This window comes from Chrysochloris asiatica, unplaced genomic scaffold (genome assembly GCF_000296735.1).
Source record: "Chrysochloris asiatica unplaced genomic scaffold, ChrAsi1.0 scaffold00004, whole genome shotgun sequence".
Taxonomy (NCBI): Eukaryota; Metazoa; Chordata; class Mammalia; order Afrosoricida; family Chrysochloridae; genus Chrysochloris; species Chrysochloris asiatica.
This window is the reverse complement of record NW_006408522.1, coordinates 35791917-35813383: the sequence shown is the minus strand read 5'-3', so window position 1 is coordinate 35813383 and position 21467 is coordinate 35791917. Positions and strand designations below refer to the sequence as shown.

Here is a 21467-nt window from a genome sequence, read left to right as displayed (position 1 = left end):
TTTGCTGACCCTCCACTTTACCAAGCATGATGTTTTCCTTCTGTTCATGCTAAATTGAGAACTTGAGGACAGGAGCGTTACACCATGTGTTTTTGTATTTATATTAACTAGTATGTATTTGGCTTTCAGGACATTTGTTGGTTAATGAATGTGTATAGCATTGGAGACCATATAGTTCTGAGTACCCACTCTGCTTGGCCTCTCTAATCATTTTATTTCTTAAATGCATCAAGCTGTTTCCTGCTTCAGGACCATTGCACACATTCTGCCTATAATGCTTTCCCCATGTCCAATTCTTCATGTGGCTAACTTCTAACTTAAAATGTACTTCTCAAAGAAATTTTCCCTGGTTCCCAAGCTAGATTAGATATTTTATGTAGTTCCTTTGTAGCACTTTTCACACTTGAAATTTAAATTTGTGTGAGATTTTGTGTTAATGTGTGTATTCTCCATTAATTTAATATTCCCACTAGGGCATTGTTTCTTTTGCTACCATTTTTCTATTACCTCACACAGGGCCTTTTAATGAAATGAACGTTGAGTGAGTAAACAACAGATTCATAGACTCATAGGTCTTATAGGATTTCACCAGTAATCTTGTTTTATAGATTTGAAATAAAAGACCCAAAGAGATAAAGTATTTTGTCTAATTCCACATAGCTAGCTGGTGACAGACCTCAAATTTCTAGTTTAGTGCCCTTTCTATTACAGGCATACCTCAGAGATATTGTGGGTTCGTTTCCAGATTACTGCAATAAAGCTAATATTGCAATAAAGCATGTCACATAAATTTTTGGTGTCCCAGTGTATATAAAAGTTGTGCTTGTACTATATTATAGTCTATTAAGTGTTGATTAAGGAGCTCTGGTAGCGTAGTCATTACGAATCGGGCTGCGAACCACAAGGTCAGCAGCTCAAAACTGCCAACGGTTCCGCAGGAGAAAGATGAGGCGTTCTGCTCCCATAAAGATTTACAGCCTCGGAAACCCTGTACAGGGTCACTATGAGTCGGAACCGACTCCATGTTACTTAACAGCAACAAGTGTTGATTATGAAAAAGTTTGAAATATGTGAGAATTACCAAAATGTGACACAGAGAAGTGAGCACATGCTGTTGGAAAAATGATGCCAATAGAATTACTTGATGCAAGGATGCCATAAACCTTCAGTTTGTTAAATGTAATATCTATAGAATGTAATGAAGTGAAACACAATAAAATGAGGTATACCTGTATGCCACACAGATTTTAGCTTTTCTCTCTCTCTCTTTTTTTTTTTAATAAGAAATAATCTTCTTTAGTCCCAGTATTTACTATGTCAGTATTGTTATTGTCATTCATAGTAGACTCAAATTACTTACAGTGTCTGCTAGGGTCTTAACCACACATATTGCTATATACAGAGGGAATACCTCTTCTTGATTATTTATTATAATAAGTGTATTCAGATATTCAGAATTAATCCTGTAATATTCCTGTAAAATACTGAAATTTGTTTTTTGTTCTCTTTTATTTTTCTGTTTAATAGCTATGTGAGAGAAAGGTGGGGAGAGAAAATAAAGATAATAGGCAACATATCACTTGCTGTGTCTTCAGTTTTGCTTTTCTGTAGCAAAATAACCATTCATTTAGGAGTGAGAAAAAGTAAGAGTAATCACTTTTCTTAGATGTATATTATGTTTATTATCTCTCTGGAAATCATACATGTATTAACTAAGTTCTTCTACATTGGGATATTTTTAAGAATCATATACCAAATTAATTCAGAATTAAATAAGACCTGATCTCTGTTCATAGTTGGTACACTGCAGATCTAATTCACAGTGGTGTCACTAAGAATCATGCCATATATTCTTTGCCCGTAGGAATCCATTGTTCTGAAAAATAGGAAAAGCTCTCGTCGAGTCAGCTTTGCAGATACTATAAAGTAAGTTGAAAGGAAAAATAAAGATGTTACAAGTAATGCTTTTTTTTGTGTGCGTCAAACCAACTATGTTGGTAGTAAGTAACTTGTGTCTCAAATAATTCTATCTCAATTAGCTAAATGTTAAGTGCCTCCGAGTCGGTTCTGACTCAAAGAGATCATATATATACAAGACAGGATGAAACACTTCCTGAACCTGCACCATCTTACAATTGTTACTGTGTTTGAGCCCATTGCTGCAGCCACTGTATCAATGTATCTCACTTAGGGTCTTCCTCTTTTTCACTGATCCTTGGCTATACAAAGCATGATGTCCTTTACCAGGAACTGGTCCCTCCTTCCATATCCAAACTATTCATATCCAGAAGAGTCTCAGTGTCCTTTCTTACAGTAGGAGCATTCTGGCTGTACTTCCTTTTTTTTGTACTTCTGGTATTCTTATGTTGTTGTTGCTAAGTACTATTGAGTTCGTTCTGATGTGTAAAGACCCTGTGTAGGGTTTTAGAGGAGTAACTGGTGGGTTTAAACCACTGATCTTGTGGTTCGGAGTCCAGTGCTTATTCTGTAGCGCCACACTGGTTAGTCTATGGTACTTTCAGTATTCTTTGCCAACACCATAATTCAGATGCATCAGTTCTTTCTTTGGTTTTCCTTATTCATTGTCCAGCTTTCCTATGCATATTCTTTTTTGTATCATGGCATCTTTATATTTTGGGCTTTTCTATGTTGTATGCCATCAGATTAATTCCAGCTCATAAGAACACGTATTAACAGAGTACAGTTGCCCCATAATGTTTCTACATGAGCAGATTAACAAGCCTTTGTCCTGTGGAATCTCTGGGTAGATTTGAACTGCCAACCTTTCATTTAGTAGCTGAGCACTTAACTGCTTTTGTTCCCATGACTTCTTTGCTTTTTGTTGTTGTTGTTAAGTAGACTCATAGCTTTTTACTCATCATTAAATGGGTTGGGTTTTCCTGAACCAGCTGTTTGCAAGACATTCCTATATGGGATGGGGCTCTGGTGTCATTTTAGGATAGCTGTTTTTTGATAAACAGCTTTTTATTGTTGTTAAGTGCTGTCCAGTTGGTTCTGACTCATAGTAACCCTGCATAGGGTTTCTGAGGAGTAGCTGGTCAGTTGGAACTACTGACCTTGGGGTTATCCTACAGTGCATGCCACACCAGGACTCTTAAGACTCTTTTTAGCTGCCATTAAGTCAGTATGTCTACTTAATATTGACTTATTCAAATTTCATTTTCTGTATACCACAGGCTGCCTCAGATTGTCTTTTTGTGAGGTAAACTCCTAAATTATTTGAACTCTAAATTGAAATTAGGACGAGGTCTGTTTCATGAACAGAAATCTTTCTATAGAGGGTCCTATGTGCTAGATTATGAGGATATTTGATAGGTGTGACATCTATCACGTGGTTCTTAGTGTCCCTATTTTTGTTATATGATACAGCAAAGTTTATAATTAAAAATTGCAGATTTTAAGTAATCTTTATTTTCTGTTTTAGGATATTTCAGGCAGAGCCTCAGATGAAAATATTGGGAAAGTCAGAAAATTCAGGTAAATATGTCAGTGCAATTCTTGCTAAATCTACTTGCTTTAAAATTTTTACTGTGATCATCTAACCAAATAATTGATATAACTCATTTGTCTTTTTGTATAACTTGAGCCAGAGAGGTTGGAAGTCGGGTGTATCGTAATTCTTTTATTGTTGCTAATGTCCTTATATAATTTTTTCTAATGCTTTATCAAATTATCCATGAACAAATTTTTTTTTTATAGGAAAAGAAGCAGGAGAAAATGTTCTGCCTATTCAGTAAGTAACGTAATTTGGTTCAAATTATATAAATGAAGTTATTTATTCTTATCAGGAGCTCTAAAAGCGTAGTGGTTACTAATCGGGCTGTAGTTCGAAACTACCAGCAGTTCCGCAGGAGAAAGATGAGGCTTTCTGCTTCTGTAAAGATTTGCAGCCTTGGAAACCCTATGCAGAGTTGCTATGAGTCGGAACTGACTCCACGGCACACCACCACCACCACTTATTCTTATTAAATGAGTGAAGTATTAAATACTCCTTTTCATGGAATATTTAGGGTTAATTGAAAAAATAAATTCTTAGAAGATTTTAATATACTGCTTTATCTGATAAATAGGTACATTGTATAACTTTTAGCTTTAATAGAGTAATGGAATACTGCTCCTGTATATAAATCCTTAAAATACATAAAACAAATACCAAGCCTTCAGATTTTTCTTAATCTTTCTGATAATATTTAGAGAAACAAATACCATTAACTCTTGAACATATAAAAAATGCTGTTCTTCATCATAAGAAAAATATAAATTAAAAGTATGTTGTTGTTGTTGTTGTTATGTGCCATGGAGTCGGTTCCGACTCATAGCGACCCTGTACAGGGTTTCCGAGGCTGAACAGCTGGTAGTTTCGAACTGCTGACCTTGTGGTTTGCAGCCTGATTCGTAACCACTAGGCTACCAGAGGTCAAAGTATATTGAGATACAATTTTTTGTTTAATAAGTTAAAGATATAGGTAAAAAGATAATCTCTGCAGAAGGCAATTTTGCCGTATTGTTCAAAATTTTAATTGTACATGCCTTTTGACTCAGCAAATTTATGTCTGGGAATTTATTTCATCAATATTCTTGTAATATAATGTTTGTAATGAATGTGATGTTTGTTATTCACTGTGACATTTTTCGCTGTAATAGCAAAAGATTTGAAAGACCAATCACTAAGAGACTGGTTAAATAAATTACAAAGTTTCCATGTAATTTACTATTATGCTTCTGGGGGTAGGGTTAAGAATGCTCTTAATATAGAAAAATTTATAAACCATATTATTTAGGATAAAAGGCAAGATGAAAAACAAAGTGTGTGTATGTGTTTTTTTATATATTGATACATATGTTTTTATATATTGATACATATATACAAGACACATGTAAATATATTGACTTATATATGCTTGAAATATCTCTGAAAGGATCACAAAAAACTAGTACAATTGATTACCTATCGTGAAGGGAACTGGAAGCGGGATAAGGGATACATGTTGGAAGGGAACCTTTTGTAATTTATTCATTTAGAATCACATGGATATATTGCCTTTCAATTTTTTTAAATTAAAATTGTAAAGAAAAGAAATCAAAGTAATAGTATTCATGTTTTCAAAAAAGTAAAGAGGGTATAAAGTAAAAATCTCCCTGTTCCTCAGGTAACCCACTACCCACAGATAACCACTATTGATAATTTGAGTGTCCTTGTAGAAATTTTCTTTATATATCCAAGTAATGTTTATATTTAGTAAGTTTTTTTTAAGCCATACAAAAAATTACTCAAAAATATGTTTTGTGGTACTTCCTATGTCATTATATATAGGTCTGTCTCAGTCTATTATATGTCTGTGCCAGCATTTATTTAGTCAGATACTGTGATTCTTATTAATTATTTGATGTATACATTATCAAGAGTCCTGGGGTGGCACTGTAGGGTAAGCACTGGACTGCTAACCACAGGTCGTTGGTTCAAACACACCAGCTGCTCCTGTGAAACCCTATTCAGGGTCGCTATGAGTCAGAACTGACTTGACATCACTGAAATAACAACATACATTATTAGAAATGCCTGGGTGGCATGGATGGTTAAGTGCTTGGCTACTAGCCTAAAGATGAACAGTTTAAACCCACCCAGAGATGCCTTGAAAGTTGGGTTTGGAGATCTGCTTCCAAAAGGTTACAGCTTTAAAACCCCTATGGATCAGTTGTATTTTGCAAACATAGGGTGGCTGTGAGTCTGAATCAGTACAATAGCAACTAACAACAACAGATACATTATGAAAATATTTTTAAATTTTAGGAGTAAAAACCCAGAAGATAATCACTGTGAGATTACTGGTAAGTATGAATCAGATTATCTTTTATGCCATACACTTTTTCTTTCATCAGATTCCTTGATTAGTCATGTAAAAAACCTTTATTTTTTACACAAAGTCTTCAATTTAGAATTTCAGAAATTTACTATTATTTCTTTCAAACCGGTTTTTCTTTTTTTCCTTGCCTTAGACTCCCACGTACTTATTCATTCACCCAAGTCAGGAATCAAGGAATATTTTTCGTTTTTCCTTCACTCTCCACATCCATTTGAATCTACTTTCAGTCTATTCTGCCTTTGGAATATCTTGCAAATCTGATACCTATTCTCTGTTTTTTTCTGCCACTGTTTTAATTCAAGTCTTCATTATTTTTTCTTGGACTGCTTGTTATATATTGTCTCTTACCCTTCTAATTGTGGGAGAAAGATGAGGTTTTCTGCTCCCTCAAAAGATTTATAACCCCAGAAAATCCTATGCAGGGTCACTATGAATTGGAATCGACTTGACATCATTTAACAACAACAACTCTTCTAATCTATTATATATATTTCTAAATCTTATATTTCCCAGTTTATAATTGTTCAGTGACACAGACTTGGAAATCCTTTTATAATACATTATGTTCTAGTCCATAATGTGCTAATTTCAGTTCCCATTGTAGACTCATTTTCACCTCTATGAAGTGTTCTTCTTTTTCTAATATGCTTAGCAATCTTCTCATTTTTCAAGACCGTACTTCAGTGCTGTTCAAAGTAGCCCATCCACAAATGAATGCAATTCATTGCAGAATAGGACCTTGTGTTAGAACATGTATGTGTAAATCAACTGTGACATGTAAGCTACTGTTTAGTTGACTTTTTTTTTTTTTTCTTAGTAAGGCTTTCTTAATGCAGGAAGTATACCTGCTTATACTTGCCGTAAGCTTCTTATTTTATGAATTGTTAACAAGCAGTTCACAAACCGGCATCATGTGAGGAGAGAGGAAGTCAAAAGTTTTGCTACTAGAGTTACAATTTATTCCAAACAAAATGTGTTTAAGCATGTCTCTGTGATCATTGGATGGCTGCAGGCAAGTTCTCTCAGTAATACCCTTGTCTTAGTCTTGTTGTTTTTGTTATTAGGTGCCTTCGAATCGGTTCCTATCCATAGCAACCCTGTATAGTTTTTCCGAGGAGCAACCGGTGATCTTGAACCATTAACCTTGCAGTTCAAACCAACTTTTGCAGTTCAGTGCATTAACTCACAGCACCATTAGAGTGCCTTAAGAAAAATAAATAAGGATACTCTTTATGCCATGAAAAAAAATGATTTTGAGGTCAGGAGAAATATAAAATTTTTAACAGAGCCCTAGTGGACATCTTACCAAATCATTAACTCTTTGAAACAAGTTTATGGGAATGCTGTCCCACATAAAGCAACAGTTTTTATGTGGTCAAACTTTTTAAGAAAAGTCAGGAAGACTGCAAAAATGAGTCCAAGATAGAGAGGTCAGGTCAGAAGGTTATGATGACAGTGTTTTAGAATTCTGAAAGGGTAATCTTAATAAATTGTCTTATAGGACACAGGATAATCAAGGGATAATTAGGAAGAAGTTTTAATAAAATTGAAAACTACCGTTGGTGAGAGTGGAATTTTTTTCCCCATCAAGACATTCATTGTACAACAGTTGTAAGCCTTCGTATAAGAATTTCAATGGGAAACCTTACCCTATCTTCCTTACAGCCTTAATCTGCCCCTTCAGACTTTTTTCTCAAAACTCAAAGAACATTTAATAGGAACATGATTTGAGTCCCTCGAAGATGGCAAAAACTGCTATTTTGACGTGGTATAAATTGAAGGTGCAGAATTTTTAAGAGAACTATTAGAGAGATGGAACACCACCTTCAGAAGTATATAGACCTTGATGGAGAATGAATGTGTCTAGAAACAGTAGATTCACAGTTTGCTAATTTTTGTTTAATAAAGGTTTCCTTTGATTTTGTAGCAGTACTTCTGGACTTACCCTGTACTTTAAGTAGCACTGACATAGAATGGAGCCCTCTCTGACAAAACCAAGCAGTTAGACACTCTGTTCTGTGCTTCCATAATGTGCCTTTAATTCTTCAGCCTATTACAGAACTTAAGACAGTTTATTTTAGGTATTTACTTCTGGCTTTCTTAGTTACTTAGTGCTGCTACAGTAGAAATACCACAGGTATTTTTACTTTAAGAAACAAAATTTTTCTCTTACAGTTTAAGACGCTAGAAATACAAATTAAGAGTGCTGGCCCTAGGGAAAGGCTTTCTGTTTTTGTTGACTCTGTAGAAAGGTCCTTGTTTCCTTTCAGCATTTGCAGGTCCAACATTCCTTGGAGATTTCCATGTATCTTGGCACCAATCTTTTCTTGGATCTAGGAGCTTCACAGTGCAGGGACCTCAGGTCCAAAGGATTCACTCCATTCTCAGCTCTTCCTTTCTTGGTGTAGTAGTAGGTCCCTCTGAGCACTGCTTGCCTGTTTAATCTGTTTTCTATCTCAAAAGAGATTGACTCAAGATACAACCTCATCATGTAGATGCTTCTGGAGCATTAATATCATAGAAGTGAGGATTTACAATACATAGGAAAATTACATCAGATCAGGTCTGATCGCATCAGATCATATCACAGTTGTGATTACATTATATTAGATCTCATTATGGGGGATTACTACATTTTGAATCCAAGCCCAGCCAAATTGACAGAAAGCCTTAACTATCACACTCTTTTATTAAACTAGGAGCTCTTTGAGGCCAAGCAGTTTTTGTCATGTTCTTTTTTGTGCCTTTGTTAAGTTTTTGACCTGTAATAAGTTCTGAATCAATCTTTATTAAAAATAATCAATGAATGGGAGACTGATATGTAAATTAGCCTTTTATTTAAAAAATCTATAATTATTTCATCCTTTACATTTGAAGTTGCCATAAACTCTTTAAAATATTTTCAGTATTGGCTTTTAAATGTGTTTTTTAAATGTATTTCCTGTTTTAGTATGGATCTTCAATTCCTACCATATTTCCAAGATCCACTTTACTATCTATACCTTTATATTTCAACGGTAAATATTTGAGTCTAACTAATCCCTTATTCCATTCTCATTGTCTTCTGCCTTAATCTACACTCTCAGTATGTTATATGTGAATTATTGTAGTAACTTCCTCACTGGCTGTCTTCTTTTGAATTTACTTTATTCTTTTCTCTGTAATTATTTTTATAAAATGCATATTTTCATAGGAATGTCTAAATTCCTTAACGTGGAATAAAAGGCCCTTCAAAATCTTTCCCTTTCAGTCTCATCACTCAACATTCTTTACCATGTAACCTCTACTTTCCAGGAAATAAAAATGAATAAACCAAATAGGAAACAAAAAGTCTAAAATTTCTACCAGTCATAGTCTGTAAAGCCTTTTACATTCTAAAAAGATTTTTAATCATACAGAGGATCACTCGGGCACTAGAACAGACCATTAAAAGTCTTAATGATTATATATCAGTAAGTTCTCATGAACAGCTTGTTATTGTTGTTAAGTGCCTGTTAAACTTCAGTAAATACCTATAACTGATTAATCTAATCTAAGAAAAATCAGGCCCCTCATATGTTTAAGTTATTCATCACAATGTTTTGGTTTTTTTCTCAATAGGGATGAATACTTTACTTTGTGCTCCCATTCATATTCAACAGAGAGAAGTAAGTGTTCATGTAAATGCATTCATATTTTAACCTCTCTGGAGAGTTAAAACTTTTTTTTTTTTTAAATCAACAAAGTTTAATAGCATGACTTAGGGATGACTACAAAATAGACTGCCATAGACTGGAAGAACTTCTCACCTTACTTGTTAACTGAAAATAGTTAAATCACTACCAGTTTCGATCATATGAGGATGTATTAATTATATCAGGACTTCTCAAACTTTTATGAGCATATAAATCATCAAAAGATTTTGTTAAAATACAGATTCATACCAGTAGATCTAGTATAGGTCCTAAGATTCTGTATTTCTAATAATGTCCTAAATAATTCTATTGTACTGCTCCACAGACCACATTTTGAATAGCGTAGGATTAGGCTATATTCTTACAAATAAAACCACTGCATTAAGACTAAAAGAGAACACAATTCCCAAGAACATAGAGTCTAATATAAAGAATTTTCATCATGATTATATTTGACATTATCAGTGTTTTTTGTTTCATTTTTGAGTGTGTAACTAATCTTGAATTTTTAATTTGTCTAAAAACAATAAAAAGTAAATTATTCACAAACATTAGAAAAGTCATTAGTAACAAATTACTTCTTATATACCATACCACTGAGCCAAATAAACCAGTGTTTCATGAAATTATCACTGAGCATTGTTTATATGTTGTATAATATCTCTAAAAATATGTTTGCATTTGATTTGATCTCTTATCATTTGCTTTTATTATAGTTTTCAATTACAGAACACAGCCAAGAAAGGAAACATGGAAATGGCCAGACAATTATCTCTTCAGATGAAAATCAGATGGACTTGACAGCAAGTCACACCGTGATGATTACCAAAGGCCTTTTAGAATGTACTCAAAGTGAAAAATCCACCAAGATAGATACCAAATCATTTCTGGCTAGTTTAAAGCTCTACACTGAAGATTCAAGAATGAGAAAAGAATTAAGTGTTTCTATGGATCAAAATATTTCTTCAGAAAAGAAAATAAATTTCAGTGACTTTATAAAAAGATTGAAAATGGAAAAATCTAATGCTTCTCTTTCTGAAGAATCTGATAAGGAAAATTGTGAGCTATCTGCTCATGCCAAACAATCAGATAATGCCTCTTCTATACATCATCAAATGCATGTGTCTTCTAATATAGATGAGAATAATGGTAATAGGACTAGAATCTTTAGTGAACAAGATGATAGGATGAATATAACCCAGTGTCATACAGCCAGTATTCAGGCTTTGGTTCCTATATGCAATGAGACCAGCTTAAAGGAAGTTAAAGGTGATGATATTACAATTTGTGGCAGTGATTTTATGGATTTGACAATTAATCGCACTACACAGATTTTACCATCAGTAGATGATTGGTCTGAAATAAAAAACCAAACTCAAAATGTCAGGATGGATGTTATAACAGACGATGGAGCTAAATCTCCAGGAAAGAAGAAAATCTTTAAGAATAAACTGAATGCTGTATTTCAAGACTCAACCTTAGGCCCTACTAATGAAATACAAATGACCAGAAGTCATATTCTGGGAACTGAAACTCACATAGTCACACAGACCTGTGACCAAGATGTTAAAAATTTGGCTGTGATCTCAAAATCTGTATGTTCTAGTTCAACTGTTCAAGATTATAAAACAGTTTTTTATTCTAGTTGTAGTGATGCCATGGAATTGACTAAGTGTGTCTCAAGTATGAATGAAGAGAAAAATTTGCTAAAGCATGATAGTAATTATTCTAATATATGTGCCAATTCAGATACCATGTCTCTTGTAGGAAAAACTTTGTGTTTAGAAGAGGATAACATGGATATTACCAAAAGTCACACAGTTGCTATAGATAATCAAATTTTTAAACAAGATGAGACAAATGTACAGATAGCAGCTGTACCAATATCTGAAAAAGTAATGATAGTCCCAAATCAAACAGCTGTAGCAGAAGATAGGAAAATGAATGTAAATTGTAGCTCGGTTCCTCATGTATCTAAGGAAAGATTACATCAAAGTCTAGCAGATGCTTTATCTGTTTCATTGACTGACAGAAGGACTAAACTGTTCACAGATGAAGATATGGATTTGACTAAATATCACACGAGTAGCTTAGGAAATCAAACTCCTCTTGCATTTTATAATCTAGCGCCTAAGAGTACCAGTAAATCTTACTCTGCCAGCAAAAAACCATCAGGTGAATGGGAAAAAATGAATAAAAATTGCATTGAACAATCCCCTCAACCAAATGCAGAATCTGGAAACGTCTTAACCTGGAGCAAAGAAAAAGATCAGGTTTTGAAGATTTCATCGCATCTTGATAAAGATTTTCTTCAATCACTTGGTTGTAACCAGAACAAAGCAAAAGCCCATAATATAATCTCCTCAGGTAGAGATCTCAATAAGCAAGTAGAACTGGGAAATAATACAAATATAATATCATGTGAGCAATCTTTGTTTTCTACCACAAAACCTTTATTTTCATCAGAAAAACAAGTGCTTGTGAAAAATGATAATACAATTGTTAATAGCCAAACAGTGCTGTCTGTAGCAGGAGAGAATTCTAAGCTGCCTGAGTCACTGAGAAAAAATTTAAGCAGTACCACACGTGACTGTTCTGATGACAAGATGATTGGTTGTTCAGTGGAGGAACAAACTATGGATTTAACCAAAAGTCATACTGTTGTCATTGGATTTGATCCTTCTGAAGTACAAGAACTTGGTAAAACTAATTTACAACACACTAGCAGTCAGCTAACAACAGTAAGCAGACAGATGGCTGTAAAAGATGAAAAATATGATATAAATCCTATAGAAAAAACTGGGGTATTTGTACCTAATGATACAGAAGTATTGGTGGACAAAATTGTTCAGAAACCTGGATTTCTGAATGAAAAGCAAAATGTCAAAAATTGTGGAAGGGAAAGTGTTGGTGCATTAAAAATGGATAAGACTATTGTATTTTCAGAGAATAATGAGAATGATATGGATATCACCAAAAGTTATACCATAGAAATCAATCATAGACCTTTATTAGGCAAACATTCCCATTTGGTGCCTTTGGCAGAAACTTCTAAAACTCTTTTGTATACATGTGGACAGGATGACATGGAGATCACTAGAAGTCACACAACTGCCTTAGAATGTAAAACTGTCTTACCCGAGGAAGTAACTGTTAGTCCTGTGGACAAAACTGTCATGTTTGTAGATCATCACAATGATCTAGAAATGACAGAATCCCATACTGTTTTCATTGACTACCAAGCAAAGGAGAGGACTGTGCTTCAAACTGACCTAGCAGTCGAGTGCTTATCCTACAATACTACACCAGAGACGTCTAAATCAACAACCTGGAAAAATGATAAAGATATGCAAAAGCCTGGATTTCTGAATGACACTCAATCAGATAAGAATATGCGAAGGAAAAGCCTCAGACTCAAAAATGACAAGACTATTGCAATTTCAGAGATTGGTAAAAATGACATGGATATCACTCACAGTTGTACGGTGAAAATAAAAAATAAAAGTGTCTTAGAAGATCAAGAGGACTCTCATTTGATGCCTCTGGCAGAAACTTTAAAAACTGCTTTGTATACAAATAGACAGGATGACATGGAAATCACTAGAAGTCACACAATTGCTTTAGAATGTAAAACTGTTTTACCAGAGGTAGTAACTACGAGGCCTATTGATAAGACTGTCATGTTTATAGACGATCATAATGATCTAGAAGTCACCAGGTCCCACACTGTTTATATAGATTGTCAAGTCATGGATAAAATACCTTTAGAGTGCCCTAAATTTGGAGTAACAAAAGGAAAAAATTTAAGTGTTACTTTTCCAAAGGATGACAGCACTGTTAAAGAAATTACTATAAAGCAGGCACCAGCCATTGAAAACAAAATTATTCCTCACACTGAACAGCATCATGTGGTACCGTTTGTTCCGAATAGCACATTGTCTGGGGATCAAGGCGAGATAGAAACCATCAAATTCCATAGCACTTTGGCAGATAAAAAGATCACGGAGGAGGTTGTAGATTGGGCCTACACATTGGGAAAAGCCAAAACTGAAAGCTGTCACTTAAAAAAGACAGATAGAATTAATACGGATTCTGTACGCAGTCATTTAACTGTTACTTGTGGATCCAGTAATAATTATTCCTGTTTACCAAATGTAATTTCCTGTGTTGATAATATGGAAGAGGGTAGCATGTCTTTGTGTGATAAAGACGAGAAAACCAGTAATTACCCGGTGCAAAATGAACTAGCATATGCAAATGATTTGGCAGCTGAACACTACTTGAATTCTGAGAAACTGCCTATCTCTGATTGTTGTCCTTTGATAAAGAAGGCAGAAGTTACTCAAACCAATGCCAAAGTACAGTTAGACTATCTTTGTCTACTCAAAGATCACGAGGAACTGGCTAAGGATCCCCCAAACCTATTAACTAATGAAACCTTAGTAGGTAGTAAAGATCTGGGGGAGAGGCTTAAATTTAATTCAAATCGAGTATCTTTTAAGCTTCCAAATGAGCCAATGGAAGACCTTGTTGATAATACAGAACATAGTTTAAAAGAGACCTTTGTTGATGTTTGTGTTGCATCTCAGCCTAATCTATCAACTCATCTACTTTTATTACCTCAAGAAGGACAAAATATTATCAATAAAGATGAAACAATACTTTCTAAACTTGGATATAAGAATTTAAATATTGCCACAGGAAATTCTTGTATACCCACATATGAAAATGAGTCCACAAGGCTTAACAATGAGAAACCATTTATTACAGCTTATGAAGAAGAATTGAAGGAAAATTTACAAACAGTTAAATGTCATACAGGTAAAGATTTCCACAGTAACTCAGACTTACTTAAGCAAGTCAGTCAAACTCATGCCAGTCTCAACAAACCATCAGATACTGTGATTACATCAGAGGTTCCTACAGTGCCTAGTGTTAGTATTATCAAATCAAATTTGAATAACAGAAATGGAAAAACTGAAGATTTTTTAGATTTTCAAATTGTTCATATATCACCTCCTCCAGAACAATTACTTGATTTAGCAAATACGGCACCCAGTGATATGAATATAGTGAAAACAAAAGACCAATGTAATATTGACATAGTGTCCAACAATCCTAAAGATGATAGAAATGAAGAAAATAAAAATTCTCAAAATGGAGCTGACAAGTCTGTATCATTAATGACAGTTGTAAAAGATAAAACTAAAATCAAGAAATGCTCTTTGGGAATCTTTTTGCCCAGATTGCCAAATAAAATAAATTATAGTGTCACTGGTATGGATAATCTGGAGCAGATTCCAGCCGACACAAAAGATTTAAATCACTTAGAAACTGAACCAGTCTTTGGCAAAGACTCAGTCATTGGGTTTGCTGCTGCTGAAGTGAACTTAAGTCCATCTCAATATATAAATGAAGAAAATCTTCCTATATATCCTGACATTAATTCATCAGGTTCAGTTAGCATAGAAACTGAGGGAAGTATTTTAATTGAAGCATACCAATGTACGATGTCACCATCTGAAAATAAAATAGAAGAAACCTGCATTAATCAAAAAAGAACTTGGGTACAAGAAGAAGATGATGATATTCAGAATGAGAAAAAATTCAGGAAAAATGAGAATAGGTTTAAAGATGCTGCACAAGATCAGCAGGTAAGCTTTGTCTTGAACCAAGAAATGTTTTTAATTTTAGTTAGGAATTGATTATTTCCATTAAAAAGCTAGATAAATATTCCTACATTGAACCTTTAGAAATTAATTGATTAATATCTAAATTTTAAAACAGTGATAGTGACAAATAGCCATTGTAAGTGTATGATTCTTAATATTGTGTCACCTCTGGTGATTTGTCAGTGATTCTTGGGTGGCTTTGCATATGAAAATCTCCAGGCAGGGTATATGTAATTTGAAAAGTCATTTTCAGTGTTTTATAGATGTAGCAAGTAGGATACCTTTCCATTACATGAACTATATGAAGAAAAACTTCACTGAATTTTCTTGGTTAAAAAAGAAAGAGGCCTTTTCTTTAGTGGGTGGGGGAACAAACACCTATGTCAACCTCAGTATCGCAAAGTGAAATAACTGAAATTTTGTATTAAAAGAGCGTAGATTTTTTTTCTTCTTTTAAGTTGAGTAACACGAATTTAGGTAACTTAGGGAAAAAGAAACCTGACACTCAAACTGAAGATTTAAAAGTGGAAAAATAAAGCTTAGAAAGCTTCAGAGGGTCATGAAAAATAGAAAGCAAACTTTAAACCCTGTTAAAATCTTAGAAGATGGTTTTAGTAGGTCTCTAAGATGAAGTCTTAAGGAAATATTTGTAGTGGTTCTATAAAATAGGACCAGTAGGAAATAGTTTATGAAGCTTTGAGAAAGTAATGTAAATGAATTTAATAGATTCTATGAAAATTAATATTCTATTTATTCAATAAATATTGAGTATCTGCTATGTCCCAGGCACTATTTTAGGTGCTAGGAATGCATCAACAGAAATGCACAGATTTATAAGCTTACATTCTAGCATTTAGAATGTGTTGTTCTAAAAAAACATACATAAGGAGATAGATAAGAATGGCTTTTAAGGTTGTGAAATCAAGTAGATAAAATGATAAAAAGTAGCATCATGTGACCTTTTATACTTCAGCCAAAGGAATCTTGTTCAACCTGGGATGGAAAGACTAAAGCCTGAAAATAAATTTCTTCTCTACCTTCTGCTAGGGATATCATAAACAGTTAATATTCTACATAAATGGTAGTCTAGTTTTGTGCAGTATGGTTCCCTTGACCCTGCTTTTGTTAAGTTCCCTTAGGTTAGATCCAATGCATAGTGACCCTGTATACGTTTTTGGAGGAGTGAGGTTATCGAATTAGAACTTCTCATCTTATAGTTAGCTGTTCAGTGCTTTTCCTACAGTGCCACACATATTGAATAGGTCACCATTTGGTAGTTCATAACATCTGGTTATAACTTGAATTTATCTGAAAAGCAATTTACTTATACAATATAATGCATAAAGATATTTCTAAATATTACTTTTGTTTTAAATAAAATTAAGGGCTTAAATTGCTTGTTACATATTCTAATTCTTTACTAAGATGTTTCCTATGAATTATAGCTAAATTTAATGCTAAAAGTAGTATTTCTGTGAGTGTTCAACAAACATTTAATCATTAGAAGTGTATAGATGCATGATTTTATGCTTATGTTATTCCTTAATTAATAATTTCAGATATTTGACCACCATACTGAAGAGGGTGTAGATAAAAATGCCAACAGTGTATTAATGAAAAGCCTGAACAGGACTCCTTCTAGTTGCAGCAGCTCTCTGGATTCAGTCAAGACTGATGGGACTTCTCTGGACTTTAGTAGTAAGATCTTTGTAAAGGCTAATTAATAGCAATAATTTGCTTATATGACAAATAATAGTTGTTTTTCAGTTCAGGAAGTATTTGTAATATAAGGGTTTTGGGGAGTTATAAATAATTGATAAATAAAGTAACTTTTTTTTATTTTTTAACCTACTACATAGCAGAACATAAACCAATTAAATGATTTTACATGCATAATTCAGAGATAATTTATTTTATTCACTGAACTGTACAACCATTCTCACCCTCCTTTACTGAATTGTTCTTTTCCATTAATATAAACTTGAAACTCCCTAAGGTAACTATCTAATCTTTCAAGTTGCTGTTGTCAATTTGATCCCTTTATTTTTAATTCTTGGTTACTTTAACAAATTGAGAAGTAATGTACAATAGAGAAATCAAGTGATTTATTTCAGAGGCTAATAGTTAGAAAAGCATTAGAAAAATTCAATAGTGCCTCAGAACTGGGATATACTTTGCTATGCTAAATTACCTTCCCAGAAAGATCCTGGTAGATGGCTTCAGGAGCCTGAACTGCATGTAAATCTGAAAGATAACTAAAATTAAGTTTACAATTTAGTTTTGACTGTTCATTGCCTAATTTTGCTTTATTTCTAGCACATCGCAATAGTCAAAAGGAATCACAGTTTCTCAGAGACACAATTTGTGAAGAGAGTTTGAGAGAGGTATATAAAAAATATTTATTATTTCTTGTACAACTTATTATCTTGTTTTAAATTTTTTTTCTAGTAAGATATTTCAAATATACAGAAGACTAATATTCTTTTTTGTTGTTGGTAAGTGCTGTTGAGTTGGTTCCAACACATAGCAACCCAGTATGGGGTGTCCAAGAAGCAGCTGATGAGTTTGAACCTTTAAACAAGGTTCAAATCAACCTTGCAGTCCAGTGCTTTATCCCACAGTGCCACACTAGGACTCCATGAAGTAGATTGTTGTTGTTGTTAAGTGCTGTCGAGTCAGTTCTGACCCATAGCAACCCTATGTAAGGTTTCTGAGGAGCAGCTGATGAGCTTGAACCACCAACCTTGTGGTTCAGACGGACTTCGCAGCCCAGCACAGTAATTCACAGTGCCACACCATGACTCCATAAAGTAGATTAAAAGACTTATAATTTTTCCTAGCCCTACTGTCACTGAATAGGAGCTCTGGTAGCATAGTTGTTACGAATCGGGCTGCAAACTGCAAGGGCAGCAGTTCAAAACTACCAGCTGCTCTTCAGAAGAAAGATAAGGCTTTCTGCTCCCATAAAAAAATTTACAGCCTCAGAAACCATGTTCAGGGTTGCTATGGGTCGGAACTGACTCCATGGCACTTTACAACAACAACAACACTGTTAAAAAACTGAAGAAAGAATCTTAGATAAAATCTTGTTATGTATAGTCTAAAGTATAAGAAATATACTTGTATAAATATATGAAAAGTACTTTTAAGCTATTTAAAAACAAATGAGGTGGTTATAGTCAAAATGAGCTCATCTTTGTGTGGTCAAGTACTTTTTTCTTTCCTCAGAAACTTAAGGATGGGAGAATAACAATAAGGGAGTTCTTTATACTTCTTCAAGTCCACATCTTAATACAGAAACCCCGACAAAGCAATCTCCCAACCAAAGTAAGTGAAATTTCTGTGCAAATATTTGTTTCAGTGAAAATATATTATACTTTTTTACTAACCTGTATCAAGGTAAGCATTTATTCAAAACCAAAAAAAAAGATGGAGAGAGAGAGAGAAAGGAAGTAAGCAAATTTTACTATGGAAAATTTTCCTGTAGCGAGTACATTTGTATTTAGAATAAAAAATAAATTTAGGATTTTTCTTTAAATTATGGTTTTTGATCATTTAAAATTTTTGCACTCCCTCCTTGACATCTATTTTGTTTTTGATATTTTTCTCCTGACGATAAAATTAATTTAGGTTGTTTCTTCATAAGATATATATATTTTTTTTTTCCTTAAATGTTTTATTGTGAATTATGTGATAGTTTACATGGGATAACATTAGTTTTACATTCATTCTATCGTATATTGTCTCATTGCCATGGTTACAATCCCCTCCATGCAATCCTTCCCCCGTACCTCTCAGGTCTTCAGCACACAGTCGCTCTCTCTCTCTGGATCTAAAGTCTCCAGCTGCTCCATCGCACCATGTCATCATCTCTGGCTCCATTTCAGGCATCCCTGCTTCTCTGGGTAGGGTCCCGCTCTCTGCTCTTCTCCCTTGATGGTCCTGGGGACCTCCGCTCCTAGACTGAAAAGTTAATCACTCCCTTCCTTGCTATAAAACGTCTACCTTTACATTTCCGACCCTCACAATCAGTCATGATAACAATTATTCACTACTGTATCACAAGAGACCCATCTGCATTTCATTGCATCAGCCCTGCCTTGACAGACTGAATACTACTCACTGGAGATTCTTACCTTCCTCCAGGCCCTTTGGATCTAGGTTCACTCTTGAAAGCTTGTAAGCCAGTCACTTCTTGCCTTTGTAGTCCCCCGCACCCCCCATTTTGGGTAGCCAATGTCCAAGTTGCCCATCCCTGTCTACTCTGTGTGTGGAGGGGGTGGGAATGATTCTTGCTGTAAGGACTTGTTCCCTCTTTTGAGCTATTGCTTCCAGAGGTGTTGGTCAAGTTCATCAAATTGTATGAGAATACTTTCTTTTTCTCCCTCTTCTTTTTACTTCTGGTTGAGCTCTGATCATCCAGTCACTGAAGCCTGGATAAGTGGGTATTATCTGCAAGTGTGGGTGTTCTTATGCATATGCCCTCTCTTCTTATCAGCTAGACGCTTCACTCTTCACTCTAGTCCACTGTGGCTATGTCACTGAATCTGGGCCCAAGAGTCCCCAGGTCTTGCCACACTGCTGGCCAACCAGGTCTTCATCCATCCGGGTTCACAGAAGTCTATTGAACATTGTAGGGCTTAGCTCACCGCTTCATTGCTGTTTTTTCCCTCATTTCCCTTTATCGGTGTCGAGCATGGTCACCAATCACAGTGTGTATTCCCACTGAGTCTTAGTCTTGGAAGGGGGTTTGCACTGAGGGGACCCAACCACTTGCCTTGATGTTTCCTGGGCAAGCAAGTTGCTTGTTCTTGTAGTAACAGTTGGTCTGCCTATGTTGTTTTATATTTTTTTCTTGTAGGTCTTTCTTTCAAGAAGTATCTTCTGTTCTTCTAGCCACTCCAGGTTGGTCTGCTTGTCCTCTGGAGATCTGGATGTGGTTCAGGCTTCCACCTATAGTCTTATGTATTGCAGAGGCTCCGCAGGAAGCCTCCTTCAATGGGCATGTTGTAGTCCCATTTTAGGTATTCCAGTCAGTTATAGGCAGAAGACGGACTTAACAAGCTTTCTATGGTGATGCTTTTCACTATTCCTTTCTCTCCCCCTCCAGTGTCTATTTTATAATATAATGCAAGGAAAACCAAGATTCAAAAGACAGCCAAGCATCTTAATATTATTCCCCCCTTTTCCACATTCCAACCATGGCTCCATCTCTGTATCCCAGAACCCTGTTTTTCCCAGGTTGTGCTTATATCATTATTTTCCTCTGTCTCGCTTAGCCATTGCGAGCTGTCTAATTGTTCTCCCATCTCATGAGATATTTAAAAAAACAAATCAACAAATTCAATTTAAATGATGAATGGAAACATTTACAGACTTGTAAGTTTAAAAAAGTACAGGAATTTTTTTTCTCTTAAATCTTTTGAACATTTACAAAAATTAGTTATACTCTTGGCTACAAAGAAAAATCGTAATGCACTGGAAAAAATTTATAGAAAACACCATCTGGTCATAATTGGACAAAATTAAAAATACATATTTTTTAAAGCTAAAACTTTTTTTAATGCTTTGTTGTGAATTATGTGATAGTCTACATGGGAGGACATTAGCTTTACATTGATCCCGTCGTATATCATTTCTTTGCCATGGTTACAATCCCCTCTATGCATCATCATCCACCAACCAAAAGGTATACCCTGCAAGCCTGTCCCCCGGTCATCTGCACACAGCCCCTCTTCCTCTCTGGGTCCAAAGTCCCCAGCCACTTCATCTCCCCATGTCATCGTCTCTGCCTCCATCCCTGGCATCTCTGCTTCTCTAGGTAAGGTTCCGTTCTCCGCTCTTCTCCCTTGATGGTCCCAGGGACCTCCGCTCTAGACTGCAAGGTTAATCACTCCCCTCCCTTTGCCACAAAACATCTACCTTTACATTTCCAGCCCTTATAATCAGTCCTGATAATAATATTCACTATTGTATTACAACAGACGTATCTGCATCTCCTTTCATCAGCCCCGACTAGACAGAATGGATACTACTCAGTGGAGCTTCTACCTTGCTCCGTGCCCTCTGGATCTAGGTTCCCTCTTGAAAGCTTGTAAGCCAGTCACTTCTTGCTTCTGTAGTCCCCCATTTTGGGTAGCCAATGTCCAAGTTGCCCATCCCTGTCTTTTCCATGTGCAGAAGGGGTGGGAATGATCCTCGCTGTGAAGAGTTGTTCGCTCTTTTGAGCTACTGCT

General features: G+C 35.0%; 1 protein-coding gene across 1 annotated transcript in view; it reads left to right on the top strand.

Moving 5' to 3' along the window:
- Window positions 1-21467, top strand: part of CASC5 (cancer susceptibility candidate 5) — an 80375-nt gene that overhangs the window by 22420 nt on the left and 36488 nt on the right. Inside the window, exons 3-13 of the mRNA XM_006831900.1 lie at window positions 1528-1531; window positions 1865-1926; window positions 3446-3498; window positions 3721-3754; window positions 5813-5850; window positions 9486-9532; window positions 10276-12816; window positions 12871-15213; window positions 16791-16929; window positions 17548-17615; window positions 18460-18558. Coding sequence (XP_006831963.1) covers window positions 1528-1531; window positions 1865-1926; window positions 3446-3498; window positions 3721-3754; window positions 5813-5850; window positions 9486-9532; window positions 10276-12816; window positions 12871-15213; window positions 16791-16929; window positions 17548-17615; window positions 18460-18558 — 5428 coding nt within the window. The remainder of the gene's footprint in view (window positions 1-1527; window positions 1532-1864; window positions 1927-3445; window positions 3499-3720; window positions 3755-5812; window positions 5851-9485; window positions 9533-10275; window positions 12817-12870; window positions 15214-16790; window positions 16930-17547; window positions 17616-18459; window positions 18559-21467) is intronic.